The 22092-nt window shown below is 40.2% G+C and overlaps 1 protein-coding gene across 5 annotated transcripts in view; it reads left to right on the plus strand.

Annotated features, from left to right (window-relative positions):
• Positions 1-22092, plus strand: part of LOC105683833 (glutamate receptor ionotropic, NMDA 2B) — a 91439-nt gene that overhangs the window by 14957 nt on the left and 54390 nt on the right. For all 5 annotated transcript variants that reach the window (XM_048651757.1, XM_048651758.1, XM_048651759.1 and 2 more), the window contains exons 2-3: positions 12986-13816; positions 13995-14166. In XM_048651757.1, coding sequence (XP_048507714.1) covers positions 13505-13816; positions 13995-14166 — 484 coding nt within the window. In that variant the 5' untranslated portion in view covers positions 12986-13504. The remainder of the gene's footprint in view (positions 1-12985; positions 13817-13994; positions 14167-22092) is intronic.

Here is a 22092-nt window from a genome sequence, read left to right on the forward strand (position 1 = left end):
TTCAGGCAGAACCGAGTTCTCGAGACGTTTATTTATATAACTTTAGAATTCACGATTATATAGAATAATCGGAACGGTTTCATAGCCTTACATATTTTCTGAAGTATTTTGACTTCGTTTTGTAAACTCGATGCTCCGAGAAGTCGTTATATTTTCTTTGAGTTTGTCTTCCTTTGGAAAATACTATGTTTGAACGAGTAGAATTCGATATTGGTTTATCCTCATTCACAAGTATCCGTGAACCATGTCTTCCGAGTTTGATTTTCTTCTTTGGTAACTACAGAGCGATCGTTTGCTTCAGTCAGAATGTTCATACAGCCTTCATTGTACTTCATACAAAACCATTTACAACATAACGCGATGGTCTAACAATAAGATAACAAGAAAAATATGAAAGATTGAAATTGGCACAGAAACTTGAAACTCGAGCGGCTGACCGATCTTTCCCGATCTTACCGGAACTTTCCCGATCTTACCCGAACTTACCCGAACTTACCCGATCTTTTTCGAACTTTCCCGAACTTTTCCGATCTTTCCCAAGCTTTCTTTGCGATCTCTTTTATTCCGTATGACAATGGCGTGTTGTATCACCGCCTGAATTCTCTTTACCTTTTCTTTTTTTTTTTTTCTCCTTTCAGTGACAGTCGGTCATAATGAAGCTGAGCTAGGATAGTTCCTGGTGGAACAATGGAGTCTTTCAGGAATCTCAGTTTCATCATTGTCATTGAGCATACCATATCAAACTTGACGGACGTGACTCCGGACTGACGCGTATTTCAATTTCATCCGATGGAAACTGACCGAACTTTTTCCATGCTATATGAGTCAGAAAATGAAAAGCTCCTTCCAATTTGAACATTTTTCTCACTTCTTTATATTGGGCAGCTACATTCCAGCTTGGTTTCGACTGCAAAAATTTGAGATTATTGGCTTTATCGCTAAAATTGAACTGATTGTGAAACTTAAGCCAAGGGGTGGAGTTTTCAAAGACCTCAAAGCAGTTCCCAGAGAAACAAGCAAGGAGGGGAAAAGTAATTCGATACGCTTGACTTGGATTTACAGCCTGTTATTGAACCCATTTTGAACCTTTGATTTCGTGATTTTCTACGATTAGGTAGTACCCGGACGATCAGACGAAGGGCCAGTAAGTACCTGGGAGGGTTAAAAAAATCTCAAAGGATCATTGTTTGAAGGCGGATTATCTGATAACGATTAGTTTGGAAAGGGTTTGAAACGACGATCGACTTTTTCCGGAAAAATAAAAAAAACATTTGATATTTGATGAAAAAATTTCGCGAATATATCAAAACTGACTGCGTCATTAAATTTATCCCTTCGAGGGTGAGTGCGTTATTTCGGTATCGTGCGAGTATCGAAGTTGATAAACGGCCTTCATCACATTCACCCACGGTCCTGTCACAAGTGCTGTTGTACAGATATTGATAAAATTAATAAAATCTAAACGAACGATTGCACGGCTGTCCGGAATTCGAACATCGATGATGGAATAATTCGTTGATCAGGAGCGATCAACTGTCGATGGTTATATCCGTGGAACATTCCGCTGCTACGTTGTTGTTGGAATATTACCATAGGTTGAATACGGGCGTATAAAATTAGTGGAGAAATTTGAAGGGAATGTGGGGTATGTGGGAGAAAGATATTTCACTTTGACGAAAAAAGGGTTCGAAAATTGCCCGCAGTTTCCGGTTATCAGAAAAAATATGGGCGACGGAAAAGGAAAATAATGTTCGAGACTCGCAAAGCATCTCGGGAACTCCTCGCCTCCTCCTTACTTAGACCTTCAGGAACGCAGGACTATTCCGAAGATTCGCCCGATAAAGATGTCGATAAGGAGCGAGATTTGTTTTTTTTCTTTTTTTTTTTCGCTTATACACACCATGCATAACTCAGGGTTCGATTTATCCCTTTGTAGGCCCGTGAACTCCGACGTTATTATTAAAACACCTGCTTACCGAACCGATCCTGCGAAGCTATTAAGATAGCCGACCCCCTCATTCTTTTTTCCCCCCTTCAGCCTTTTTTTATCCCTCAAGCTGAGCTTGTGGCCTTAACGGACCAAATCAATTTGACGAGTTTACCCGGCGTTCAAGTCCACCTGGTAGAAACACCTTTTTATTTTCTTTATCCATTTTCAAAAGCAAAAATTCTAATCGCGTGCCAGTGCTCGAGATTCGGTGATGTGAAGAACAAAGACCATGATTGATTTTGAGAATCGAAAGCTGAAAATTAAATTCTGACTTGTTATTCAAGTGTGCGTTACTCGAATAGGGCTAGATATTATTCAGAATTGAGACTGAATTAACGAATAATATTTGTTCATATAAATGGAAAGTAGCTCGACGAAGTCCCTCGCAATAAAATCGAAGAACAACACATCTTACACAGTTGTCGAATATCATCGAATGCATAAATAATGGGATAAGTATTTACGGGGAACGGTATGTGGAGGTAGAAAGGGTGTGTATACCGCTCGTGGATTTATACAGAAGAATATTGCTTCTACATCGACGTAGTCCAAACATTGCAAAACACATTTATCCCCGTTATACTACTGTTTGCAATTCCAACGCTCAAGCTCGACTGATCCGCGTACGACGTCCGTTTGATTTATTCCGTGTGTATATTGGGCCGATGCGGCAGCCGGGGAGATTCGTTTACTTATTTTGCTGGAATTTCGCGCCCATTTCATCAACCGGAAAATCCGATTCTCTCAATAATTCTGTTTTATATGTCACCGGGGAGGAAACTGTGAGAAATAGAAGAGAATCGAAACTAAAAAGTCTCCGAGAGAATCACAGTTGAGTTGACATCGGGAGAGTCCGACATCGATCGGTCGACGTTAAAGTCCTCGATAAAATTCTAAATCCTTTATGCAATGAAGTCGAAAATTAATTGGCAGGACTTGAAAATCATTCGCCAATGCTCTTTGGAGAATCGACGCTCCTTAGAAATGAGTATAGTGGGGTAGTGGTCTGGACATTACAAGTTGAGCGATTATACCGGGACCCGAGAATTTCCTTGAACAAAAAATTGGTACGTACAGTGATTAAAGCGCCTTCGTTTTTCCGTATGAAAACCTACACCAGAGGGTACATTTATCAAGCTTGGAGAAAAAGCAGAAATTTTTTTCTGCGTAATATCATAAAATATCTGATTACATTGAACGATGGCGGTTTTCCGATGGTCCTCGGACTTATCGAAGTTAAAATGGGTCGGTTAGATTGAATTTACGTGTCGAAAGAACCCGGATATACAGAGAGCTACTCGGTTCACATGGTCGTGCAGATCACGTTTTTAGGTGAACTGCGACTATCGATTGAACACAGGAACACGTAGGTATAGAACCTTATGCGAAAGCTGCAAACCGGTCAAATATTCATCTTCCATAAAAACTTCGCTGTATAAGTTTCGCGTCGCAAATGAAGGGCGATGCGACGGAGGTTGGTAAATTTATTTTTTAAACCGCGGACGTGGGTACAGAAATTAAACTTTTGCGCGTTGACGTAGTCTAGGTATATTACACGGACAAAAGTGGGCTGCGTCGGGGAAATCCTAGTGGCTGCGTTCTTGCTAGGTAACTACGAGAAACAATCCGGTTACAATTATTCCACTTGACGCCGGATTTCCTACTTGGTAAAGTCTTTTGTTTTTGGAATGCGAACTAGCGTGTACGTGTATATACCTTAACCGCAACTATATCCGGTTTCTCCGCACCAGGCGAGAAAACTTCAACCGTATGACAGTCGTACCGGATGAAGTAATTTCAGCTTATTGTTAGAAGTTTCAGATGCGCTCTGAGATCCTCTGAAAGTGTTTAAGTGGTCCATTGCGTCTTTTTTCTTCCGAAAGCCAAAATCATCTACTCATGCAATCGATCGAGTAATCATTGATTATTCGCTGTTGGGAGCAGAAAAATTAAGACATATCGATTGGTTTTAGTCGTAGACCCACTTTGATTCGTCGCAATCCATGCATGGGTCGAAATATTCGAATTCTTCAATTTACCAACGAGCCCGAGCTTTGCTGGAGTCAGGTAGCCAGCAGCGTAGCGCTTTGTTGTGAGACGTCACCTTCGGGTATGAGCAGAGGTCACGCCCCACAACAAACCACGCGCCCGTGGCTACCTGACTCCAGCTAAGCTCGGGCTCCCTCGTAGACCAAGAAATTCGAATATTTCGACCCATGCATGGATTGCGACGAATCAAAGTGGGTCTACGACTAAAACCAATCGATGTGTCTTAATTTTTCTGCTCCCGACAGCGAATAATTGATGATTACTCGGTCGATTGCATGAGTAGATGATTTTGGCTTTCAGATTTGGATTCCTGAGCTGATTATACGTGAGATTACTCTTAAAGAACCAAAAAAAAAAATCCATTTTTGGGTCAAAAGTAAAGTACTTTAAAAATTGATTGTATTACACTTTTCCGACGTATTTTGACCTCAGGAATCCAAATCTGGAAGAAAAATTGACCTATCTCTAGAATTGACCGAGTTATCGCCAATTTTCAGCTTTTTGGGGTCAAAAATAAAAAATTGATTTTTCAGTCTATATTAATGTAATTTGAGCTCAGGAATCTGAATCCGGAAGGAAAATTGATCAATCTTAGAAAATGACCGAGTTATCCTCATTTTTTCGGATTTTTTGGTACAAATTTGAGGATATCTCGAAGGGAAAAAATCGTAGCTCAATTTGGACGACGGATTCGTGTTCCTGAGGTCAAAATACATAAGAAAAGTGCCATACGATCAATTTTGAAAAATAAAAATTTTTGGCCAAAATTTGAGATTTTTCCAAGGGGTACCCCTTACGATTTTTTCAAATTTTGACCAAAAATTTTTATTTTTTAAAATTGATCGTATGGCACTTTTCTTATGTATTTTGACCTCAGGAACACGAATCCGTTGTCCAAATTGAGCTACGATTTTTTCCCTTCGAGATATCCTCAAATTTATGCCAAAAAATGCGATAATTCGACGATAACTCGGTCATTTTCAAAGATAGATCAATTTTCCTCCCGGATTCGGATTCCTGAGCTCAAATTACATCAATATAGACTAAGAAATCAATTTTTTATTTTTGACCCCAAAAAGCTGAAAATTGGCGATAACTCGGTCAATTTTAGAGATAAGTTAATTTTTCTTTTAGATTTGGATTCCTGAGGTCAAAATACGTCGGAAAAGTGTATTACAATCAATTCTCAAAGTACTTTACTTTTGACCCAAAAATGGATTTTTTTTTTGGCTTTTCAAGGGTAATCTCACGTATAATCAGCTCAGAAATCCAAATCTGAAAGCCAAAATCATCTACTCATGCAATCGACCGAGTAATTATTAGGTGGAAAAATTTTTCTACCTGATATTTTGAGGTAGTCCACTCGTTTTTTGAATAAATAATTAATTAAGTGGGGTACTTCCAGCAATAGAATTGTTTTTTTGGTCAAAAAGCATAGGAAACATCTAAAAATTGTCGATTGTGATTGTATTTTACTCAACTTCAATTTCAAGTCAAAGAAAGAGCGTGACCGAAATCGAAAGGATTTCGGGTAAAATATTGAAAACTATCATCTGAAAATCCCAAATTGAAAACGTCATTTGGGTTCTTCATTTTCCGCGGTTCAGTGTTGACCGCGGTTTAGTTGTACTGAATTTTGCTCCGGCATCTACTACTGTAGATCGAGCACGATAAATCCGAGTCGTAATATTTTATGCTAACTTGTATGATTAATTATACAAACAAAATTAGCCTCTACAAACTTTACCGATAATGAAACTATTGTATGCTGAAATTTACTGTACTTATTATACGTATAATGCAAGCGGGTTCACGATAATAGGGGGAAAAATGCATAATACCTTGAAAACAATAATGAATTATTGAAAAATTTGTTCGCTCCCGCTTTCGATTTTGTAAATTGAAGCTGTCGGAAGGAGCCCGTTGATTTTGTTTAGCTTTCGTTAGTCTCTTTTCGCGAAATAATTTTTTTTCTTCAGTCGGCTACGGGCTTCACTGTCGATCACCGACTCGGCCGAGCTCTCCGACTAGATCTGAGGGTCTCACGCGCCACCAAATCCCGTCGCTCTTTTCTCGACTTTTCGGGATACACGTATATAGGTATCGTTTTACAGAATCGCTCCCATCACGCCGAGGTCTCCCTTCATCCCGGTGATCCCCGTCGACGATCACTTCCTACCGAAGCCAATCCCGTAAAGCCTATGTCTTGACTTTTCTGTTTTTAGTGTACCGAATCCTCCCGTTGTAGGACTGACGCGGAAAAACGAGCATTTCAGCGACGCCGACTAGTTACCAAAGTTCCCCATATACCTACTTTGTCGATAACTTTATTCTTTGATTAAAAAAAACAATGCGCATTTCGGGTTTTACGGACGATCGATCCGTCCAGCGAACCACATCTCTGTGTAAAAAACGGATCCCAAATTTTCGGAGAGCTTAGAACTTCGATTGCGATGACAGCCGGTGGCCGTGGTACCCGTGATTCACCGTACCATAAATTTTCGACGTTTCATTTTCTGCTACGTCAGGCATGGTGGAGATAAAATTTTTAGTTTCAACAGCGTCGAAGGTGTTTCGGTAAAAGTGAGGGATTCCGCGGGAAATATCTGCTGGCTCTTTCAAACTTCGAATGACCTATATGTATTTCGAGCAACGCAGTGAGAGAACTCGAGTTTAATCGCTTCAATTACCCGTATCACATTCACCGGCTGCGGCAAAGCGGTAAAAACCTGAAAAAAAATTCACTCCGATTACATCCGACGCTCCCCCCCAATCTTAGAAATGAATCGTGAATAAATTCAAGACCCGTGAAAATGAGAGGAAATTAAAAAGGGGAAAGAAACGGCGGCTGCATAAATTTTTCGTTCATCATCCTTGTACCTACCTGCAGCTTGATTACGTGTGCGGTGTTTCGACGATTAAATTTACGCGCCCGTGAAACAATATGTAAGTTCAATTAAAAAAATAAAAAAAATAACAGGTAAAGAGTGGGGAAAATCGAAGATAAAATAATCGAGCCACGTTTCTGTTATGTATACAGTCATCCGTTTTTGGGATGAAAAATTTTCATCCTTTGAGGAGCTGTTAATGGAGGGTGATACTTCCAAATCTTCGCTAGGAATCTCTTCATAAATCAATGTCACGATTTTCACGTAGCTGGGAGCTTTGAATTGTGCTCTCACCACGATTTGCCTCGGCGGTAAGGATTTCGAGATTTTCCTTACGATAATGATCCTTAATTTTCTACGCAAGATTCACCGGTTTTTCTCTTTGCCCACTCGCTCTTTGTATCCACGCGGACTCACTCGAGGTCCTTCCGATCCCTTCAATTGTTACGGATGAGGTTAAACATTTCCTGACCATTTATTTGATTCCTCAAAACGGCGTATCGTCTGAAAGTCTTTATCTTGCGTCTGTTTTCTCGATTCTCGTTAACTCGGATGTCTGATACTCGCGAGGAATGCATCGCGCGTGTCTTCGTAATCCCCGTTTCGATGAAAAGCCTCGTTATCCCCTTGCTAAGGTCGTAAAGGGTCGAGTCGTAAGGATCGAGTCGTTGAACCGCTCGGATCACTTCGTGAAAAAGTCGTTTCCATATCTGCAATGTTGCATCTTACGGCGGAACAATGCTTAGCCCTTTTTTCATCGAGTTTACGGGCAATCAACACCTGCGCGTAGCTACGCCGCACGGAAATTCTTTTCAGTTGCAGTCAAAAGAAAATATTCCATTCGTCCATGAATATTTCTTTCCAATTTCACATGCTGTCAAGTTCGAGGAATGTTCGGCAAATATGGCCGCAAACTATTTTCGTGTCAACCCGTCAGTTCGACCGACGACTTCGCAGGGTGTCTAAGGGAGTCAGGAAATTTTTACCCAAGTTCACTCTACACTCAGGGAAACATTGCGCTAAAATAACCGAACGTTGTTGTCCCGCAGAAATATTTTCTTGCCAGATAGACGAAAATGTCTATGGTACGCGTTAGCACTCAATTTTACGTATTGCAAGCTTGCAAGTGATTTACAATATTTCATATCCAAAACGTGTGGCCCATTAACATCCAGGTTTAATATCATCCGTGCTTTATTCTCCCCGTACCGTAGTTGGAGGGAAAGCGCGAACCGCGATCGATAATTGTGTTTGCCAAATACAAATGTACGCAACTGCAACTTTCGTCTATTTAAATACTATTCGTGTTTCGGTTTCGGTTTGGTAATTTCAGGCCTTAATACGTAACTAGCGATAAATTCGTGGATTTAAAACCGCGGAAATGAACGCCAATCAGCCGGCTTTCCTAGGAATTTCGCGATACCGGCATTACTGTATAACAATGAGTTGTTGAGCTGGTAAATCATGAATAATTGGTAGTATCGGCTCATTCGGATAGGAATATCCAATTATATTATTGTAGAGAATCCTGTATGCAGAAAAAGAACGAAAAAAACAAATTTCAAAAGGTAACGGCAAATAATTGAGCAAATAGTGACTGCAGAATACTAGTCTGTAAGCGATATACATGAGTAATCTGGTATAAATTGGACCAGCTGGGATTTGTGTATCGGAGTAGTTGATTTTTCGAGTTCTTTCGACTAGTGTTTGAATTGTCCGCATTTTTTATTTGATTATCGATGTGTTTTTTCTTTTTTCCGAATTTCCGAATTTCCTGAAACGATGTTTGTTCTTGTCGAAATTGGAGTGAAAATTTTTTCAATCTTTTTTCGCGAGATCATTCAGCATATATGTGACGCTCCAAAGTCATTCACTTGGAACTCTATATGCGCTACTAATTTAGAGAACAATTTTCGAACATTTTGATTGCTTTTTCGAGCAATTAAACAATCACTTTATACGTACGCTCAACTTTCCTCTCGATCCCGTTATACCGTGGAATTCTTATTCGCGTACTCGACGTGCCGCATGATTATTGGAACGGAATCTTACTTGATAATCAATGGATTGAAATAATTGCCCCCAAATGGAAGGAAAAAATTAATCAATTTCGTACGCATTTTTGTCACCGATCATGCACTCGGTTTTCGTGTGAAAATTAGTTATATTATTCGAATTCTTTGCACCACAAACTAAAATTAAATTTTTCACATTCACCAAAGTCTGTACGGCATCTGGAATACAAAAATGGATCTTTTCGTCCGTCGGTTACTTTAAATTTCAATCGATCGTCGTATTTTTTGATAAAATTTCGAGCGTGCTTTCGGTGATTGAATTAAAATTTCATTCACGTTTCACTTGCACCGTCCAAGCGCGTTATTGGTCGGTAGGCTCACGAATAAGCTTTCATATCAGGTATCAACCGTGACTTTTAAATTGTTCCTAATATCAAGGGTGGCCTGCCCACATTGAAAGTTGTTCGGTAGGGTGTAAATTGAATTTACACCGCCTAACAATTTTCAACTTCGTTTGGTTCGATTTAAAAAGTTCCTGGTCACTGTTAGCCGAGGGGTGACGGATGAAATAACAAATAGGGTATCGTTTCGTACTTTGTCCGCTACATAAACGTCCCAGGGAATTAGGGGGAAAATTACAACCCTTTCGAGATACGGTATATATTTATCAATAATTTGACGTGAAATCTGATCTCATCAAGTTGAAAGCAGCTGCAATTATACGTCATGTATTTTCATATGGTATATAAATAGATCTCTGCGATTGCAGTTGAGTGTCAGTTGCACATGCACCGATTTACGTTATTGCGAAAATTGAAGAGGGCGCCAACGGTTCTGACACACGTAAAATAGTCGTCGTGATACATGAAACTCCGCTTCTATTCAAACTGCTGAAAAACTTTCACTATGAGATGCAAATGCATCCGTAACCGCGAAGGCTATGAGTGTAGTAAACTTTGCCTAACTAATTGTAGTTTTCAAGTAAATATTTCAAACTCCTCGTCTTTCCAAGTAGATAAATCGAATTTATAACTATCGAACTGATCGAATGCAGTTAAAATTAAATTACATTGAATCGCCAATTAATCCTGTTCGGTACAGTAAGCCGGAGATAATAGAGACGGTTGGCAAACTATTTAAAAACTATGGGCGTGTTCGTATTACGGAATCCGAGTAAATTTGCTGTAGCATCGAGTCCCCATCTATTATTTACATACGCCCCACGTCCCGAACACTGGGAAATCTTCTACCTATGAATTAATGCTTCGAATCGGCTTGCGCGAGACCGTTTCTTCTATTTTACATCAGAATCTCCGACGGTGAGAACTTTAACAATTCAAACATCCCTCAGTGGCAATTTTTCTCACCTTTTATGAGTATTTTTTATCGCCAGACGATCGATTCAGAAATATTTCTTCAATTGCACGAGTCGAATGAATCCAGCCGCTATTATTCCGATCGCGTAGAACCATTGAGCCTGGTGTTTTTGGTCGCGGTATTTTTCTAATTGATTTTGGTTCTTATTCCTTAAAGCTGCCGTTCTTCTAAATTTCTTCCATCGTTGAGCCGCGCAAGTTCGTTGCTGCAGGAAATTAATTGGACCCCTTCGTGCGGCTCGGAACTTTTGACATCGTACAGGTCGAAATCCTGCACGCTACAGATTATCCTCGTAGAGTCTCAAAGTTGTCCCGTAAGCCTTCGGGATGAAAATATCGCAAAGACTGCTCACGGACACCATTCGCTGCTTACCAATCATCGCCAGAATTTCATAATAATCGCAGAAACGGGGGTTGAAGAATAAAGTGCACCTCTCACGAGATCCTATATCTATACGGTTTTACTCGCTAGCTTGCATGATTTTCTTTGAAATTTCTTCCAATTTAAACCCTTGGTATATATAGACTTGGATGGAGGGAAATAAAACGAAAAAGAAAAAAACGCTATTTAAACTCTGCGCTGATATGGCTTACATTTTCTCCTCTCTCTCTCTCACGAGCATTTTTCTTCTTCCGAAGCGAAGTATAATATTTTCTCAACGTCTACATCGAGAAAAAATGCTGAACAAACAACGAATTACCGTCAGTCGATTGTGATAACAGAAGTGGTGAAAAAATCTTCATGCCCTGAATTTTCTTCTCTCTTTGGATTTGGAGTTGGACTGATTTTCGCGCATGATTCTTCAGACCCGATGGAAGTGGGTGAATGCAAACTAAGCTCGGATCGTTGAATGTAACGAAAAATTAGAAAAATTATAAAATTGATCGAGTTATCAACGATTTTTCGCTTTTTGGGGTGGAAAAAATGAGATATGTCTCGATGAGGAAAAACTTCCAACTCCTCAGATTTAAACGTCGAATGAAATCCAATTCGTTGCGCGCGTGCAATGCTAGTTGTACAGTAAAAGGAGGGAAAATCTCTATTTGAACGGAGCGTAGTGTTGTATTATTCATTACGAGAGGGAGCGATGAATCTGCTGTCGACGATGTTAGGTAGTTTTCCTCGTTCGGTGAGCTTAGGCAAACATTCACTCATGTGCGCATATGCACACTGTACGTTAACAACATACTTATGTACATTCTGACATTTTCCTTGAAATCTCCTCTGCCAAGATTTAGGGTACATTCTAAATTCATAAATTAGTTCGATGGGATTTAACGAAGCAAATCAAGAAACAAAACCACCAAAGAATAGAAAGAATTCAGATTCCTTTCATGTTAAAACTATTTCGATTTCAGTGCAGTAAACACTTTCTCAAGAAAGCTTACGACATTTCCTAAGTCAAGTTTTATGAAGCACTTTCGATTCCTCAAAGCTACGCCATAATCTTTTCTTTCGTGCAATTTTCTCGAATCGCGTTCCAATTTTTTCAAACTCTCCTACGGTTTCGAAACCGTTTGCTTTTCATTAAATTTCAGCAGAATTCACGACACGCGTCGATTGAACGCTGTAATATGTATTGCGTAACTCACGCGAATAATTACACGTACAGGTATTTTCCTTCTCTCCTGTTTGGCCAAACTGTAAATTTTGACTTTCGGTAATTGATGAGGGATTCTAACCCGAGTTTCGTTGATGTATGTGTGTTCGTAGAGCCTAATTAAAATGCTCGAAACGTGGAAGTAAGTGCTCATAGATTGTCGTTTGAGATGATCAAGAAGGGTAGCTCGAAACCTCTGGATTGTACGCGAACGATGCCAATCGCAAGCGAAATCCAAATTACCCAATTGAAATAATTGGTCATGCCATTCAACCGTCGCACGTTGCGGGTTACATAATTTTCGATTTTACGCCAATTAATTTTGTCGCGGTTTTGGGTCCGCATTTTGAGGTTTGACTCCAGCTGAACTTCGAGTAGATTCTAATCAACGGATACCAAATGTACCACGGATGTAGTTCTCATGGACAGTTTGTTCGATTTTAGTTCGTAATCTCGTTTCGTTGTCACAACGCAACGGCTGCCTGCCTGAATTTTCACTGCCCATCATCGTGACTTTAATCAAATTTTTGTCTCGATTAAACACAACATTTATAAAAATAAAATTTGGTAATACCACAGGTTCGGGGTTCCACCGACGAAAATTTGTACTCATAAATTGGAAAGTCCCGTGCGTACGTGATTTATCAACCCTGATTTATACCCTGTATACGTATAGATAGAGCGCAATATGTGGATTGATGAAACGTCAACTGGATGAAATTCGTCGGTGAATGACTTACGTTCATCGACCACAAATAAAATGTTTGAAAAAAATATATCAAATCGCGTCGTCATTTATTATCGGAATATCTTGAATAATGAACATACAACATTCGATAATAATTCGACGTATAATGATCATGATTAAATTTTCAACATTTTCTGACACGTCCGCAATCGTCGATTTCGATATATGTTCGGTTATTACCGTTTCGTTGGAAGAATAAACACTTGGACAGCTCCGGGCAAAGTAGTTGTACAAATAGATCGAGCTAATGTACAATTTCATATCGAACGACATCCACGAAGCTTCGCTAAGTAAAGAAATAATTCTTTTTGCTTTCAGGATACCAAAATTATTGAATCAACGTCGTTCAAGTCTACCGAACATTGGAAAAAAGTGGGATCAAGATCTGACGGTTAAATATACGACTCGAACGAGCCGGATGAACGATCCGAATTGCTGAATTTTGCACATTTGATTCTGACAAATTGACACCATCTGAGAATTCAAATATAAAATAGCCGTCTGAAGAGAAGACGAGCGTTGCGAGAGAAAAAAATGTCGACAAATGAGACCTGCAGGTAAGCAGTAAAGGATCCAAAGTGCTCGCCCGCAGCATGCGTGAGCTCAAAATGAGCACGATGCAACTGTGCGTCGAAACAGATGGTACGAATATTCCAGTGAAACGTAGTTCCGAACACCAAATTTAGACTGACAAAAAATCGGTACCATCATCGTTAACCGTTCGCTGCCAAAGGTCACTGAGATGGTACATCGCGTTGTCTGACAGTTCGATTATTCCACGGTCGCAATATCGTACGTGAAAAGGTTTAGTCCGATTTCGAATTTCGCGAAAATAAAATGAAGCACGTGTTCGGTCTACTTTTATTTTCACTCGGTGCCGTCGCCCTCGGTACGACGAGGGACAGTAGTGTGGTCAGGGCAGGAAGTGGAATAAAAATTGGGACCGGCGACAGAGGGGCAACGAGAGGTGGAAATTCGGGAACTGGTAGGGTCGGCTCAGGTGTTAGAATCGGCGACGCCAGAGTTTTCAACGGATCTGCAAGACAACGGACCATCCAACCAACCCCAACTACTCCGGCTCCCATGCTGTTCACTTCACCACCGGCCGCAGCCAGTCCGATCGTTTCGAACAACATAACGTACTTGAAAGTGAGTAACTCTTTCTCCTGAGATTTCCCAGTGCTTTTCCCCCTAATTATTTGAACGTTTCGTTACCACAATCGTCGTAGCTGTCCCAGGTATTACATGAGGTGGCTGAAAAACGGCGGTAAATTTTAGCATTTTTTACTTCACGCGGTTTTCTTTTCATTTTTTTTTTTTTCAACAGGTGGGGATGGTCGTGCCTTACAAGTCCTTCGGGGTGAGGGAATACACAAAGGCGATGACGACGGCTTTGAATACGCTACAAAAAAGCACAAGAGGACCACGACTGGGGCTTTTTCAGCGTTACGACATCCACGTTAGAATCGCAATGAAGGAGTTAACGCCAAGTCCGACGAGTGAGTCTAATTTCATTGTTGAAGTACCAGAGAAAAGCGGAGACGGAAACGTTACACGCGTCTCTGATTTTTGAAAACTCCTAAGATATTAACGTTACCGTATTGTTTCAACTGTCTCGGAACGGAGGGCTTTTTTCCGTCACACCGTTCGTTCATCCCTCGTAGGTTTTTCAACACGTTCTCACGCATGCCCTACTTCTCATTCGTCCTAAGATATTTCCTCGCTTATTGTCTATTGTTGGATCATAAAAGCGAACTATGCCAGGCTAGTTTCGAGCCTAAGATTCCCTCTACTGTCTCACAGCTCTGAAAACGCCGAAGGTTTTTTTTAGCGGTAGTAAATCTTTTACCACATTTTTATGCCAGCTATGGTTAATCCGCGATTCGCCGACCGACGTTGAATAACGTTGGGCAACCACGGTTGTTGGCGAAAATTCCCTGCAAGAACAAATAACCGGAAAGTGTGAATCGGAATTTTTTCTTCATCTTTTTACTCGCTATATGATTGAAAGTTTCGCGTTATCATATTCTTACCGAGCACCATCCTGCGTATATTTTCGAAATCTGCGGAGGTCTTCAATTTGCAAGCCATTTAAAAGCGGAACGAGCAATTATTTTCTAAATTGAAGCGCGTGCCGTTCTTTTTTCTTTTCTTTTTCACGGCGGGTATTGAGCTACCGGTACAGGTTTGTGAGGCCAGTAGAGAACCGTTTCGATATCTCGTGCAGAGATTTGAAAAAGCTGCGCGTATTTATGGATGAGAAAAAAAAAAAAAGAACAAGATCCATTCAACCGTCTGTCTAACGAACTATTATTCCTCGGTCTGCACCTATATATTTATACTCGTACGAACGACAGAGCCCATCATCCCTGCGGCTTGTGAATTAATCGCCGTAGTTTTGGCAGTCCGTAATTCATTTAGATCGGCGGTTGACCAAAGTATAGTTTTACTGACCATCAATTTCGCAAACGACCTTGTACTTCGACGTCCCTCAGCCTCGCGCGGCGGATCATATCGGAGCTTTCGTAAAAAAAAAATTTTTTTCCCACATTCGAGCTCAGCCGATTGTGGTAAAAAAAAGTTAGTTACAAGAACCGTCATTTGGAATTGAGGATCGGCTTATGCGTCGAGCAGTGAATGTCTATTGCATGTTCATCGTTTGGACGAGGAAAATCTTTCCAGTGGCTCGCAGCTTTCGGATCAGATCGAAAAATACCACGGAATCCAATATTCACGATAATGTAATGCAGGTCCTTCGGAACGAGAATCTGATAAGGAAGGTAAAATCCTCAATTTCTATTACGACTTTGTGTTGACGTTGTGTGTATAAATGTGTGAAACTTATCTGAGCATTGGTAAAAATTGATCTCAGTTATTTTTTCGTTTTTTTGGTTTTTTCTTTGCAGCCTATACACTCCGTGACAAATGATTCGGGATCGTGATATGTGGAAGAAAAAAAAACTAGACTGATCGATGCGTGCGTACCATTCGCATGCCGATGGCGTAGTAGTGTATTTGAAAAAGTTTTGATTCACTTGCAGCGTTATTCGTGCTTTTCATCAATATTTACCGGCAAACCAAAGCAATTTTCGAGAATTGCTTTTCCTACGAGCTACGATTTCTGTACAAGATTTTATATTGGATGTTCTATATTTTATAACGTCCATTTCACTGTTCCCGCCGAGCTTTTCTCTGAGACGTTTCATTTTTTTTTTTTTTTTCAACTTGGGACAGCTGTAAATTATAATTTGCCTGGAATCTTACACTATGCAAAATCATTTCAACTTCGCTCTTCGGGATACTTTTTTCCAGCGAAAGAATATATGATCGATATTGAACGAAATAGTCGACGTTGGAAACCCGAAAAATTTCGAATATATATTTTTATACTCGTATAAAAAATCAGTTCGGTAAAAATATGGTGATGGTATTTTTTGTCGTAATTTTTTTTTCTGGGATCACAATCGGATAGTGTAATGTAAAATAAAATCTGGAATTTCCATAAAGTGGATCACCGGACGTGCCTGAAACTGATTCATAGAATTTACATTCATAGAAAAGTGCCGATATCCGGACAACCCCATGCTCCCAAGTATCGATCCCCAACCAAACATACCGCGCGTTATATGAACGGACACGAAACAGTTGAATGAAAAGTTCTTTTTTCTTTAAACTATTTCGAAATTCTAGTCTGTAAAAATTTATACGAATGAAACGCGGTGTTATTGATACAGTGGTACGGTTTACCTTTTGAATTTTCATAAACTGTGTCATTTTCAGATTAAAAATCGACGAGCTCAATCATAAATTCGAGTTCAATCGGAACACCGAACACAAATCGATCTAATGAACCGGTCAAATATTCTCTTCACGGATGACGAACCGATAGCATATCAAATGAAATCAAAGGAATTACGATTGCTTTCACGAATGAACGATCAATTTTTATTGGAACACGAAGCGAATGCAGTCGGAATTTCAGGTCGTTCTTTCAATAAATGCTCAACAATTTTGTCGTCTTTTTTTTTTGTTCTCTCGCGAGAATCAGCGGAAAATGATTCCTCTTTTTTTTTCTTGTTCCTCATTTTCATCGCTCAGAAATACGTTCGTATAATATCAAATATTTGGAATGAAATACGATCAGCAGCTGATAACGACAATCTGACGAGTTCAAGCGTCTAATTCAAAACGAAGAGGATCAATCGTGTATTATGGAGGCTCGCGGTAACCCTTTCTAACGATATAATAAAGAAAAACTCATTGAAAAACGCGACGTCGTTGAAGAAGCTATCAAATTAAAGTGTTGTTCAGAAAATGCTCGACGTTTTTTTCCCTCCTCTCTTTTTTTTCGTCGACATATTTATTCGCGATAAATAAAACCGTGCCGTCATGTTTATGAGAGAAGAAGATTGAAAATAAATAAATTAACGAATAAAAACAGGTACAAAAAAAAAAAAACGAGCAAACACTCGAGTCAGATTCTCGCGAATCAATCTTCACTTTTAAATTTCATTTGATCAGAGAAGCGTTCGGAGTGTACAACGTACGTACTTATGCGGCGAACCGCGGAATATTATGTGGAAAAATATTTCATTCCAATACGCGAAGGAGGGTAAGGTGAATACAACTCGGATAGAACCACGCTACGTATACGTGTGTATCTACTTCTCGTGATCTTCAAGTTCGAGTATAGCATTGCAAAAACCTTTTAGCACTAAAATGATGCCTCCGTGGAGATATTTGCTGACGTCACACGGCACAGCGAGCAACTGAAAAATGTTCACATCTAAATCCTTTCACGCTTCTGTACATATAACTTTCCTTGGTAAACTTCAGATCCCTGTGCTGGTGGTAGGTAGCGTTGAAAATGAATTTTGAAGAAACGCAAACACCTGAATTCGGACCCGGTTCGTATCGTGCTTGATAATTTGGCGGAGCAAAATCGATTTCTGATAAACGAAAATATCGACATCACGATACAAACGGAGTACCTTCGCCCAAATTCTCTAGATTCTATTTACAGCAAACTTTGGACCGATCGGAGGGCTCCAGTGTTTCTAGTCTGTACCGGTGCATAAAACAAGGAAAGAAGAAAAAGACTGACTCACAAAATGCAATTGAAATTCTTCCCAGAAGTCATATTTTCCCCTACTTTATTTTCAAGTTTTAAAACTATTCCGTGTTAGGCAAACACCACCCGGTGTACGCCGAACCCCGTATCGCGAAGCATCGGACTTGTTTATGATATGGTCCGCGGGTGTAACTGCAAAATTATGCAGTCGCCGGAAGAAGATAGTCACCATTTTGTAAGTCGCGCCTACACATTTTCGCACCCTTTGCATCCATGGGTTAAATTCCATTTTTTCCCATTCTCGAACCCTTGATATACGCAGGCTACTTCGGACACAAGTTATTCGTTCTTTCTGTTCTCTTTTTTCTTCGTTTTTGTTGGATGGAAAGAATACAGTTTGTTAATTACGTTTACATAATTTCTGAGGGCGAAGTGAATAATTAAATTGAGATAATTGAATTGTCTTCAGTTTCGTCACGAGCGTACGAATATATCGCGTTACCTAATATTAATTAGAATTAAAATTAATTGAAGGCTACTTTTCACTTTCTCTTTGGGCCTGATAAAACGTGTACGTAAAAAATAAGTGCCACTCCCGTAAAACTTCATCCCTCGTTAGAATTTTCAGAAGTACAGACCACATCATAATCGGCAATATTCGCTCGTTGTAATCGAACTTTCCAAAATACAATCGGAAACTTTCTCGTACCTGGGCAACAATCGACGTTATTTCGAGTACCTGAATGTACGAGGGTGAAAAATGTGTATTACGGGTATTACGGGCGTTGGTGGGGTTTTATTGACGGGAGATCATAATCGTCTGTTCGGAAAGACAGATTGATATGAACTACCCCGCGCTGCACATTACGTTAGAAAAAACTTTACAGTAGACAAATGACGACGGTTTTTTTGTTCGTTGGTAAAGTGACTGTATCATTTTGGATTTCGTGCATTGTAACGATACGAGAACGGGTAACAAAATCCCGATCTTGACCCAATGTAAGGTAAACTTGAGCTGTAAGAATTTGACGGCGCTATAGAAAAAGTCGCGAAATAACCACGGAGAATTCCGTCGGTTTGCCAGACGTCACTTGTACCCTTGAATTTGCATAGCACTTGTCGAACAGATGGGTTTCCCTCGGCGTATAGGTATACACGCGAGCACGTTACACGTCGAAGACGAAATGTTCGCGTCACGGTGATAGAAAGTGGTGGTTCAGGGCGATGTTTGACGGTAGAAAGTGGTGAAGGAGTAAGCCGACAGTCTAAGGTCGAAGTGTGAGATGAAAATTGTGGTTAAGAAAGATATATATATATATACGTCGGGGGGTTCCTTTGAAACCCGGAGTCTTCAAGGCCTGTAACGCGATTCCTATGGTAAAATGTCTGACGCTTTATCCAGTGGTTGAAATCCGGAATTAGCATTTTGAGTTTACTCTACGAATGATACCGCGAACGCGTTTTCTCCCTTTAATTGAAAATATGCTACTCCCCCTCCCTTCTCCTCACAAACCAAAAACTTTGGTCATATACGGAAGAAATTAATTAACTAAAGGTATCCACCCGCTTCACTGTCTGAACCGAATTAAGTCGTATCGCGCCACGTTATTTCTTTTCTTTCTCTTCGTCACGTTTCTTCCAAGAGACTCAGAAAGCGAAACAACTTTTCCGATCTACTTTTCATATTTCGTATTTATTCAAACCCTCCTAATCAGCTGCGAAATGTGACGTATGAACCTTGTCGGGAGATGTCTGTGGTCGTGGTCTGCGCGTGTGTCATGCGGTCCGTTTGTCCGTCCAGTCGGCAACCGCTATGGTAACAATTTGGTCCGCAGGTCAATTGGTAGCTGATTGTGAGGTCGGGACATGCCATTCCAGGGCTATTCTGGTCTAGGCCGATAGTTTATACCACAAAAAAGAAAAAAGGCAATCCGCTAAAGGAATTGGTGTAAACCAGTAGAGACAATGAAGGGAGTAACGTGTTTGCCCTCCCTCGTAATTATCAGCAGGGATCGGAAATTTTAACCGACGATAAGATTCGATGACGAGCATCTTTGTTCTCGCGTAAATTGTGCCGCGAAACTTGAGATGAAGGTATCGCGGCGAGTTACCTCGACGTTGACTCATCGGAGGTAGTCACCTCTGAACTTTGTTATCAATCACCTTCTGAAATTATCGAACGGGGCGAGAGGTGGTTGAATATTTTGAGTTTATGAAAGGAATTTGAATTGTATTATTTGTATCGGTGTTCCAATGAAAATGATTTCTGTGTCCTTTACTTGTTCATTTTTGTTTCGTGCATTATCTAGGATTCATTGGAAATACTTTATAACGAACCGGAATGGGTAAAAATGTAACGAGAGCCACGTCGTATAATTTTTCCAAATATTTTTATTCGACTATGTTTCACGTGTACATGCTAAAGGCAATTCATTTGATGTTCGAATAAATTTTTACTGGCTGTATCAGTATCTGATGCGTAATAAAACAACCGATCGTTATACGCTGTACGGTTATATTCGATAGACACGTAACTATCATAATTTTAACGAGCATCGCCGATTTTTCCTGTTCGTACAAAAAATGGGGAAAAGAGGAAATATGTCGAATGCGGTTAGTTTTTTAATCGATGGGATGTCGATGACGAGTTTGAGTTTTCTATGGAATACATCCGGAGGTCAAATCCGAACGGCTTTGACGGATGGTCAAAAATTGATTCGATCTCCGTGCATTTGATTGCAACGCATCGACGTATTCGCTATATTCCGGTACGACGAAACCATCTGATAACCAGCTGCTTCGCTAATTGAGTTTGCGGTCACTCGATTTTCAATTCAATCACGTTTTATAGAAATCGAACGATTTCGACTCTAACGAAATCCTATTTTCGAGTTTGACAATGAGAGAAAATTTCATTGTCATCATGAAATACGTAATCAAAAATCAAATCACCAAATGGTCGGAATGTGAGATCAATTTACCTTTTCTTACCCTCTTCTGCAATGCAGATCGTTTCTACCTCCAGGGAAGACAAAAGTTTTTTACCTAAAACAAGAGAAGGATTATACTACTTTTGTGTAGTGAGGAGAACGAGGAGTCGCGAGAACAGCTGTTGGCTGAAGACCGTGCGTAATGTACCATTCAGCTTTTGATGGAAAAAGTAGAGACCCACCTTGGCACGAAGAGAAAAAAAAAAAAAGAAAAAACGAAAAAACGAAAAAAGAAAGCTCGCCTACGTGAGTAATGCGCTTTTTGTGAACAGGCTACCATCCGTACATGGTACATCCGGGTGTGATCGTTTCAATGTATATCCTTCTTCGAATCGAAGGATGAATTTGATCGAGCTTTCGCGGATGAAATTCATGATCGATACCAGCGTACATCTGACGTTGTGTAATATTTTGTTTTCTCCGGTTCAGCTAGGACTGTGGATCACGATAAAAAGTATCGAAAATATTTCAGCGGAAATAACAATAAGTGGGCAATATCTCCCGTGAATAATGTTCGTAATATTTTCACGGCGATGGTTGTCCCGCTTCGACACTCCATTTATCTTCTTTAACAGAGAATTTTTCACGCTCTCACGTATATCGTATAAACGTGTACATCTTAAAACTTTCTTGCGGTCGCCGCACCGTGAAGTTGGCTCAATACACGTGGCGTACAGGTAGCGGGATATGCGATACCCGCGCATCCGTTCGTATATTTCATGTATAACTGATAGAGCTCTCAACCAAGTAATTACATTATGTAAAGAGAACTCGCTGACGTTCACCAGTAAATGGAATCTCATTAATCATAGGCTTTAACAAAAGTTCCAAATAACAATCGCAACTTCCTTTTTTTCGCAAAAGGGGAATCATCTTTTCGTGGGGAATGGAGGGAGCTTTTCCGACAAGTGAACAATCGTCTATCATTAATTTTTTTGGTGTTCAGGTAAAATGGTATACAAATCTTCGCGTAAATTTTTTTTGGTTCTTTGCCACACGGCCCTGCTCCCGGAATTCTCGGAAGTTCTATTTGATCTTTGAATTGGAAACTTGACACTCAACTTCTGTATGAAAATCGGAGAATACAGCAGTGGTGGCAGGTGGGTCGAACGGAGCAGTAGAGCTGAAAATGCGCAATATGTAAATTGATAAGGAGAAAGAAAATTGGTGCATGTCCCAGATTCCGTAGCGTGAAATTGTCCGAGTGAATTCTACTCACCCCAATTTCTGGGTCACCGTAGCGAACTGCCAGCTTTGTCACCTTCAAAGGTGGTAGGTGTACTATGTACCTAACACGACCTGACCGTGTACACGTATATACTTCACGTTCGCGGCATGTTATACCCCGCCCAATCTCGGCAGAC

This window comes from Athalia rosae, chromosome 3 (assembly GCF_917208135.1).
Source record: "Athalia rosae chromosome 3, iyAthRosa1.1, whole genome shotgun sequence".
Taxonomy (NCBI): domain Eukaryota; kingdom Metazoa; phylum Arthropoda; class Insecta; order Hymenoptera; family Athaliidae; genus Athalia; species Athalia rosae.